The sequence below is a fragment of the Daktulosphaira vitifoliae genome, unplaced genomic scaffold, assembly GCF_025091365.1.
Source record: "Daktulosphaira vitifoliae isolate Bord-2020 unplaced genomic scaffold, ASM2509136v1 Scaffold_2, whole genome shotgun sequence".
NCBI lineage: Eukaryota > Metazoa > Arthropoda > Insecta > Hemiptera > Phylloxeridae > Daktulosphaira > Daktulosphaira vitifoliae.
Window position 1 is genome coordinate 44,520,849 of NW_026099573.1, and position 10,330 is coordinate 44,531,178.

At 29.1% G+C, this 10,330-nt stretch overlaps 1 protein-coding gene across 24 annotated transcripts in view; it reads left to right on the forward strand.

The window, feature by feature from the left end:
* Window positions 1-10,330, forward strand: part of LOC126899247 (kinesin-related protein 4-like) — an 89,355-nt gene that overhangs the window by 12,000 nt on the left and 67,025 nt on the right. For 23 of the 24 annotated variants that reach the window (XR_007702529.1, XM_050673895.1, XM_050673899.1 and 20 more), the window contains exons 4-7: window positions 2,172-2,192; window positions 3,244-3,267; window positions 5,178-5,192; window positions 5,583-5,597. Coding sequence is in view for 23 of the 24 variants with exons in the window: in XM_050673895.1 (XP_050529852.1) it covers window positions 2,172-2,192; window positions 3,244-3,267; window positions 5,178-5,192; window positions 5,583-5,597 (75 nt within the window). In the remaining variant the exon portion in view is untranslated. The remainder of the gene's footprint in view (window positions 1-2,171; window positions 2,193-3,243; window positions 3,268-5,177; window positions 5,193-5,582; window positions 5,598-10,330) is intronic. The other variant, XM_050673900.1, reaches the window with a different exon arrangement.

Here is a 10,330-nt window from a genome sequence, read left to right on the forward strand (position 1 = left end):
ATGAATTAGAGCGTGAGAGTACTTTAGCTTTTTTTTTATTTGGTTGTAGTATAGTGGGAGATTGCGATGTTGCTTGAGATGATGTGTCCGATAGAGGCCTTTTCGTTGAATCTAGGAGAGGGTCATCTGAATTATCATTTTTATTTTCGTTAATTGATTTTTTTTGGTTATTATCAATATTAGTATTATACTGTTGTATTTTAGATTGCGCCCTTTCCTTGTAAGCGATATATTTAGAGAGGGCCGTCTTGTCAAGTGTTGGATATTCGGTAAGGTCCGCCCAATCAATCCGATTGTTGGCAAGTTCTTCGTCCATGAGTGGGCTGTCGGGAGGCCGGATGTTCTCCAGGATATCGGCGTTTTCGTCTATGGGTGACATTAGTTGTTCTGTTGGTTCATTATATAATTTAGGTTCTTGGTTCAAGTTATTTGTGTTATTTTTACATGACATTGAAGTGTGGCCTATTGATTTACACGTAAAGCAGGTAATTTTATCGTCTGTAAAAAAAATTCTGAATTGGGTTTCATTTGTTTGAACTAGAAGTGTTCCTGGTAGTTTCGGTACATCATCGTGTTTAATAAAAATTTGGCGACGAAAGCTTAATATATGTTCATATCCCGCTTCTTTAATTCCTGCTTTTAAATAATTAATTTCCGATATAGGTGTTATGTTGATATTAGTCAATGCATTTATTATTACTTGGTTAGGGATGGAGGGGCATACGTTTGAAATGATTATTCGTTTAGCTGGGTTGAGTAGTTTGCGAATAGGTATTTCGTGTTCATTTATTTTTATTAAATTTTTTGTTTTTTCTAATAAAGTGTTTAATATTTTTTCGCTTGATAAAAAAATACATACACGACCCATTGATATCTTAGAAACAAATATGATATTAGAAGGTGAGATTATCTGGCCAATAGCGATAATGTAGTCTTTTAGTAATAGTCCGTCAATAGGATGTAATACAATAGCCTGTTCTCTTCTAGGTACGTTTGACGTTGCTAAGGCGAAGTTCAAATTATTATTGTTATTAGATAATATGGCCTGTTTATCTTGAGTAGTTTGTGAAGATGAATAGGTCGCGGTTTTAGTGGAAGAAGAGGTGGTACTTGGTATATGTGTTGTGGAAGTGGCTGAACGCAGAGCATCGCGTNGGTGGTACTTGGTATATGTGTTGTGGAAGTGGCTGAACGCAGAGCATCGCGTAAACCGGTTTGATCTACATTAGTTGAGTGGGAAGTTGGGATATTGATTTTAGAATTTACTAATGTTTTTGGTTTGTTTAATGTATTAGAAGTTTTAGGACTGTTAGTGTTACTTTTGTTTGTAGTTTGATTTGTTATGGGGGCTCTGTTTGAGAACGTTTGTTTGGGCTGTGAGCCCAGTTTGTTAAGATTCATTTGGTAGTTAAGTTGGTTTTAAACAGAAAAAGCCATACTACCTGTTAGCGAGCGTAAAGACAATATGCTATCGGGAGCTTGAAAAGCGATAACGCAATAATGAACACACGTGTTGCACTGTCGGGTGTGGAACACGTACTGATCTCTTAATTGTCTGGTTATTTTGTATATTAAATAAGTTAACTCTTTTTTTTTGTGAATATTAAATCTTGTATATTCATAATATGTGACATACATGTACAAATGATAACATCATATTATATGCTACTATAATATTACACTTTCTACTATAAAAGAATTTGCAAAACTACACTATAGACAGTTCAAATCCCAATTATTTCAACACAAAAATACGCTTATATCAGCCCTCTTTTGTAATACGAAATTAGAAATCTTCGTAAAACATTAAAAAGATGCTGGTGTCTAGACTCGCTAACTTAATTAAAAATAATTACTAGCATACTCTAATATTTTATGGCCTATAGTCGAACGTACTCTGATTTCATTACTAACCCATGTGCTAACTTTGTAAATATTATGAAAAAACAAAAGTATTTAATATTTTATTATTGTACTAAGTATTTCACTAGAAGGTATCTTTAATCATACACGAAATCATAAATACTATAATTCATACTTATAAAAATATAATTTTCTAAAACATACATTTTCTATATAAGATCATGTAACTTTTCTGCTATTTTGTTGTGTTATATAAAGTAAAAAAAAGTTTACACATTATTTTTTATTTCTCACAATTCTTTTTTTAGATAAGAGCTAGCGATCATAAGGTATGATATACAAATTTAGTTCATTATTAATATTATAATATTAATTATTTGCAAACTTTTAAAGGCTGAAAGGTAATTTTATAAGACTGTAATCATAGATCAGCTATGATTTATGTTTCAGAGTGTTGGACAGTTGACAAGAGAATATAGCAGAGATGAGAATGTTTAGATGGATGAATAGAGTGACTAGAGAAGATAAGATAATAAATGAGCATATAAGAGGGAGTATAGGTGTAGCGTCAATCGTGGATAAGATGAGAGAAAATAGACTTAGATGGTTTGGTCATGTTATGAGGAGAGAAGAATCGGAAGCTGTAAGAACAGTTATAGAAATAATGTTGAAAGAAGAAGAGGTAGAAGAATACCAAAAAAGAGATTGAGGGATGCTACTGAATATGATTTGAGAACAGCCGATGTGAGCGAATATGATGTGGGAGATCGTGTCAAGTGAAAGTTTAGAATAAGGGTGGCCGACCCAAAGTAGTGGAGATAAAGACTAGGAAAAAGAAAAAGATGAAGAATATTAATTTATAAACTTTTACGTTTTTTTTAAATAAATAAGCTATGGTAGAATTAGTCTTCTCAACATACTCATGGATTGTAATTTGTTACAATAAAATATTATATTGTAATACTTATAATAGTAACAATGGTATTTAGTATCATTGTAAATTATAGTAGGACTAGGCCTAATTGACACGAGTAAAAATTAAGTGATTTATACAGAATGATAAAATTAACATTATAAATATTTTGATACAAATGTGCATAACGTTGTTTTATACTATTTTTAGTTTTTAATTTATATATAAAAAATACGTGAAAAAGTATGCTTTTTACTTATGAGCCTACTTAGTAGTTTACTATAATTAATGATATTTTTTTAAGTAAAATTTTCATTTTTAAAAGATTTTTATGATCAAAAAATCTTTTCTAGATATAATTTGAGATCTATTAACTCATTTATTACAAATAATTGGCAACATAAAATGATATACTACCAAATTGATATCTTAAGATACCTTTTTCAATTCTCGGTTATTATTTTTAGGGTAATGAGGATGACTCAGATCAGGTACAAAATAATTTTTTAATTATTCATTTATTATATTTTTATTAACTTGTTATTTTTAATATCAATAATAAGTTATTAAATCATAAGAAGAAACGCCAATTATTAGAGTAGAATAAAGAGTGTTCAATTAACAAGTAGCTTTCTACTTGTCATAGGTTTAAACTTTTAGAAATAAAATTAAACATAAATATTTCATGAAATAGTTATAAATGTAAATATATTTTTATGTATCCCAAAAATATTTAGCCATCCAAACAATATAAGTCAGTAATGCATAGTTGAAAAACAATAGTTTTTCATAAAGATTTTCTCTTTCCTATGAATGGTGAGACTGATCTGAGACTGATCTGAGGCAGAATTTGGTTTTTTTACGTTTTTAAAAATTATACTTCTTGAAAAAAAAATGCATCATCTGGTTATCTGTGTTGCTATACTATAACACTATCACAGCAATAACAATTATAATATAAATGGCCGGCATTATTGACAGTTCATACGTGAAAGTATAAGTGCGTATTCTTACGATTGTTGGTGTAGTATTACTGAATAACAAAAACAAACATCCACTTGTATTTCGCGAAATATGGTTAGGAACGTTCATTATGACCGGTGAAATTCTTGCTCAAATGAACTGTGGGGGATTATTGCGCGAGTGCGCTTACGGGTAGCTGAGTGGACCCACGAAGAATAGTGATATGCTAGCCATCTTGGAAAATAGCTGACGCAGTGAAGAGTTAGACCTATCAAACACGATCCTGTACGAACACCCGCCGCTTCATTATGAGATACTTGTGACATAACACGAGTCTCAGCTAGACGAAGTCTCTGTGTAGTGGTGGACCATCAATCCTCCTATACACCCGAACCACCCGTTTAATTTGCCGCTGAAGGATTCTGAAGCTAAGTGTCTACACGAGAAGTACCAGACGACTGGTTGCCCTAACATCAGTTTGAATGTAGCATATACGAATGACATATACATCAGATTAGATTAGCGCCTAGGGAAAGGTGTGTTTTTAATAGACCATTTTTCTCAAGAAAATTCATGTCTCATGTATGAAAATGTAAACAAAAAAAATTACTAAAATAAGTAAAACCTCAGACTGGCTGATGGACTGTGATATTTATGTATTTGTTTTTTTGCGTTAACGAAGAAGGTTAATGCCGATCTAAAGAAATTTCAAACCGATCACGGCTAGTCTTTTGGGGAGGGATAAATAGCGGTTGGGTTCAATTTGATTTTAATTATTCCTGATCACTTTATCTAGTTGTCAGGGCAGAAAAATTGTGATGTTAATACCTCAGTGTCCAAAAATGTTCTTTTGCGCGATAAAAAAAATAATTGAATAGACTTAACAAAAGTTATAATATAATTTATATTATAATATATTACATTGTTCACCTTTAAATTTGCGATATTATATATTCTCAATATTATTTTTTTGTTTGACGAATTAAGTGGTTCATTATAAATAAACTACCCTGCATAAGTCTAACTGAAACAAATTTTTTTTAACTTTTCGGAAATAATACTACAGAAATGTAGTACGATATTAATCTACTTGTGCAGTTAATATAATATTATAAATAAAAAGCATTTTTTTATTTAAAGAAAGAATTATAACAGCATAAGAAAAATAATTTTTATTGTGATGTTTAATGATTTAATTTTTGCTGATTTAAAATAAAATAAGTTTTAATTATTTCTACAATAATAATTGTCTTCTTTAATAATTAAAGAATTATTAATTTCTTTAAAAAGGTTTCTGTATGTTCATAATTTTTGAAAATGTATATTAATTATAAATTATTAACAGAAATAATCTAGCATTAATAAATTGTATTCAAGGCAATGAAAATTGATTAAATTTGTATATGACACACAAATAACTCTTTATTTTATATTTAAGGCAACTACACAAGAAGTAAGTATTTAATAAATAAATCATTATAAAAATAATAAACTGCAATAAATAAATAATAAAGTGTTTTGACTCAATAAATAATAATAATAATAATTGCCATTTTGGCGCACTTGATAATCAATAATGATAATATAAAAGTAAAATTATGAAAAAATAAATTTTAATAATTTCAATGCCTTTTCAATTTTTTAATTAATGTTAATTAATTTTTTATGAAATAATGTTAAACTTTATCGTGAACACAGTAATCTTAAATTTTAAAAAATAGCAGTTGGTAATACCTATAAGTATATAATTTTCTAGCTCTATAGTATTTAATATAATTATAACATAGAATCAAATAATGTACTTATTAATATTAATCGCCAATTTTCATTTTATTCTAAAAAGAAACCGACAAAACAGGTATGAATTTTACATAATACTAATAACTAAAAAATAAATTTTAAGAAAAAACTATCAGAAACTTTTATTTACTATCATTAATTTTACATTAGGTACAATCATTGGTAGGAGGAACCGACCACTAGGTTATCCTAAAATTTCTCCACAAAAAATTCTACTAGTGCAAAGCCTTGATTACTATACGTTCTACAGTGAGAACTCCGAACGTTATTATCACCAGGCTGAGGACCAGTGGGCACAGCTGCGGGGGTTGACCACCGGACAGAATCTGGGCGTTCATCGTTTCCGCCAAATCTGAATAAGGTCGTTTTTTCGTTTCCGCCAAACTGATCTTCTACCTGTCTATCTAATAAAAAATTTGAGAACCATTTAGCTTTATCCATGGTAGACAGCTTCCCGTACCAAAATTTTCGGCATTTATTAGTTATAGAATTCAATGTTACGTTCAGGTCTGTATTTATGATTTTTGCGTGGGGTATTAATATTAATAATGTGTAAAATAAAGTAATTTTTTACAATATTTTTTTCCCATCGCCATCAATTGACATTTGCCCTCCTTAACCACTCTCTAAATATAGTCACATCGTTTTGGATAATTACTTATTTTATCACATAAGTACACTTTTATAAACAAAATATGGCGTTTTACCAAAGGTAAATAAATTATAATAGATGACTGTCTTAAGTATATATATATATATATATATATATATTTGTAATAAATAATAAAAATATAGTTTATAAGAAACTAGAGTCATCAAAACATTGAAATAAAATTCAAATATTAATTATGTGCTTAAAAAATATCTAATATGTGTAATAATATAATAAAAAATAAATCTATGAACTATACATTTTTCGGTAGTTGTTGGAAACTAATTTCATAAATTCAAGTCTGCTAATTTATTAAACTTATCAATTGCCTCTTTTATTTTATTGAAACGGATTTCAATTTTATTCCGTACGCTTATTGAGATTACGTTATTAGAACTATATATTTTAATGTAATTTTAAGATTGAACGTTTTCTATTAAAATTTTTAAAAATATATTAATTAAAATTATTTTTTGCGGTCTTTGGAAAATATCGTCTATAGCTTTGCGTTTACAGGCGCCTGCTAATTTTTGTCTCATAATTATGGGATCAGAACAAGGGCCATTACATGTATGTTTTATAATACATATTAAAACTAATTTAAAATAAGGTCAGCTTTAATCCATTAAACTAAAAATTTTAAAAATACCTGTTTGATCAATAATTTCATTAAGCTCATTCACGTGAATGGTACCTTTGCATTCTTTTACAAAACAACGCCAACGTATGTAACCCGTTTGTATTGTTTATGTGCAAAACGAAAGTTAAAATTATTCAATAAAATCATTTGTTGGCCCCGCTTACTTCTGATATATTCAAATAACATTTTAATTAAAAAAGTAAAATAAAAAAGAACGGATGGCAAAATATTTATCGATATACCGATCAATACACTGCTATCTAACTAACAATAATAGAATAGGAAAAAGTAGATAATTATTATCGGATTATTTTGGCAAATATTTTAACCAGTGGTTCTCAAGCCTTTATTTGTAGACAGGTATAAACTATCGGTTTGGCGGAAACGAAAAACCGACCTTATTCAGATTTGGCGGAAACGATGCTTGGCGTAAACGATACGGTCAATTTTGGCGGAAACGATAATCTCCCCAGAATCTAGATTTCGAGTACTTTTGTGGGTACATGGTTTTTTTTTTAGGACTGCTTTTATACGGTACACAAATTATGATAATTTTTTTACATAAAATTTACTCCATACTCGTTTTGTAAGAATTTATTCAGACTTATTTAAAAATAAGAAAAAAAGTTTTTATAAAATCACTATGATAAAATACTCTGATTCGTATTTGAAACAAATTAAAATTTTTGACTTTCGAAGACGATTACTTATAATGGACATAGCTCCGGAACATATAGTAATCTTTTTATCTCGGTATTTATACTCTTGAGTGAAGGAATAAATGGACTGTATATATAAAAAGAGACAACTGATTCCTCACACGCCACACCATAAATAAGAGAGGTTGGGTTTAAATAAGATAACTAGAATGCAGTTATAAAGTATAATCAAATATTAAATTAATAAGTAAATAAGTACAAAAATAATAAACTTCAATAAGTTAATAATTAGGGCTAAGAGTTATATGTATTTATAAATTTTATTAAATTATTTTGAATGCTTAGTTTTTTGGTAGAAAGCGCTTTTAACAAAGACCTAGTGGACCATTTGACATAAACACCGTTGTGTACACTCTTTGCGGTAAATTTAAAAACTGACGCAACATTGAGATTATCTTTCTACATAAGTATTCATCACTTGAATGTATTAGTAAAAGAATTTCAGACCTAACAAGATAGTGTTGTCAGTTTTCTAGCGAAATTAAATCGAAACAATAAGTTTGAATTGGTGAATTCACTCGTCATCGATGTAATAAAATATTATCATTCTGAGATTAGTACTGTTGCGTCATTGTAACAACTCACCTCGTTTGTTGACAAAAAGTCGTCCATTGTGTCCTATGGCAGTCTTTGTCTAAAATCGAACTACCTCTATTAGATGGAAGCATCACATATTGGCGGTGATTTAAAAAAAAGTATAATTGACTAGATCAGATAATTATCATCAGACTCTAAACAATCTCCATCTAAAGAGACTATGGTACGAATTGCAACGTAGTGCTCAGTACGCCGTTGTTTGCGTTCCATATGATCGCGGTAATTATCATTAATTTCACGTATTATTAGACAGCGGCTCTTAAATTTGAGCAATAACCAGTGAGTGTGTCGTTCGTTTTTGACTTGTGCATCGTGTGAATCAACACAGTTGATTCAGTAAAAATTTGTACCACTAGTACTTTTGTGCCTCAACCGATTTTCAGTTGTAAAGACTTATTTATTTTATCACAAATGCTCGCCTATCTATCGTGTACTGTTTGTGCGTGGTACAGTCAGTGCTCAAATTGGCAAAAAATAAGTAGGGGAGCTCAACCTAACAATTTGAAATTTGCGTCCCTAGCGTTTTGAAGACCTTTTTTTTTTACTCATTACTTAAATTAGTCAGAAAACAAGCAAAAAAAAAACAACGATAAATGATAAGTGAAAACTCTAACAGTGATAACTGAAATTGATAACATGGGGTTCAGCGAGCACATATACATATTATCTGTTATGTTATGTTGTTCTGTGATATATTACCATATACACGATACCACGATATTACAGAGCAATGAACTATAAGAACTATTGTAATATCATACTATAATGAAATATGATATCATATAAATTATAAAAAATTATTTGATTACAAAATATTTTAAATTGTAAAATTGATCACAATTTAAACCTATATTAAAAAAAAAAAAAACCCAGCACAGGGGGGTCGCGGCACAATGGTGATGTGGCATAGTTGGATCAAGTATAATGATATCTGATAGTGATTAAAATCACTATAAAAAAAAACCCAGCAATGGGGGGTCGCGGCACAGTGGTGACGTGGCATAGTTGGATCAAGTATAATGATATCTGACAGTGATTAAAATCACTATAAAAAAAAAACGCTTCGATGCAAATCTTTAGATAGTGTTTAATTTTAAAAAATTAGTGGATTATTCCAAAAGCTTCATAAACTGCTAGTTCCTTATTAATATCCTGATTAAGACAAAGTATGTCGAATAAAAAAGAGATTATTAGAAAATAGTATTTCCCATAAAAAAATTATATTGATCAATACACTTTTCAATAAGTTATAGCATTATAATGTTAAAAATGTAAAAAATAAAATTGAGAATTTTCACACAATAATAGCATTTGGTAGCCATTTTCACCTTGAAGATAAAATAAAGTCCGAAATTTTTTTTTTCCATGATAAAGTATATTACATTAGCTTTAATTTAAGATATATATAAAAGTGTCAGACCTTCCGGAACACTTTCAAAAGTTACGTTGAAAAAGTTCTACTTTCTATATGCATTTTTATGTTTTGAATCCCCCCTGTATTTAGGGAAATGGTCCGATTTAATAAAACAGTATGTCGAATAAAAGATCTATATAAATTTTACTTCTCATAAAAAAATTGTAATGATTCATACATTTTTCAAAAAGTTATAGCATTATAATGTTAAAAATGTAAAAAATAAAATTGAGAATTTTCACACAATAATAGCATTTGGTAGCCATTTTCACCTTGAAGATAAAATAAAGTCCGAATTTTTTTTTTTCATGATAAAGCATATTACATTAGCTTTAATTTAAGATATATATAAAAGTGTCAGACCTTCCGGAACATTTTCAAAATTTAAGTTAAAAATTTTTTGTGAAAAAATTGTCATTTTAAATCCCCCCTTGTGGGAAGGTTAAGGGTTAAATTTATAAAAAAAATATACCAAATGAAAGGTAAAGACATCATACATCTACAAAAAAAAGAATTATATTGATATGTTCATTTTTGAAAAAGTTATGGCACTTTTAAGTAAAAAAAATTGAAAAAATTTCGAAAATTAGCGATTTTTAAATTTGTAATTTTTTTGGAGGTTTCCCCCTTTTACGGGGAACGAGGGAATTTTTTTCAATTTTTAAGGGTAATGTCTTCGACTAGATACGATTTGTGATCTTTTGACGTATCATTGAAAGAAATCGGTTCGGTGAGAGCTGAGAAAAAGTGGTAACAGACACAAAAAAAA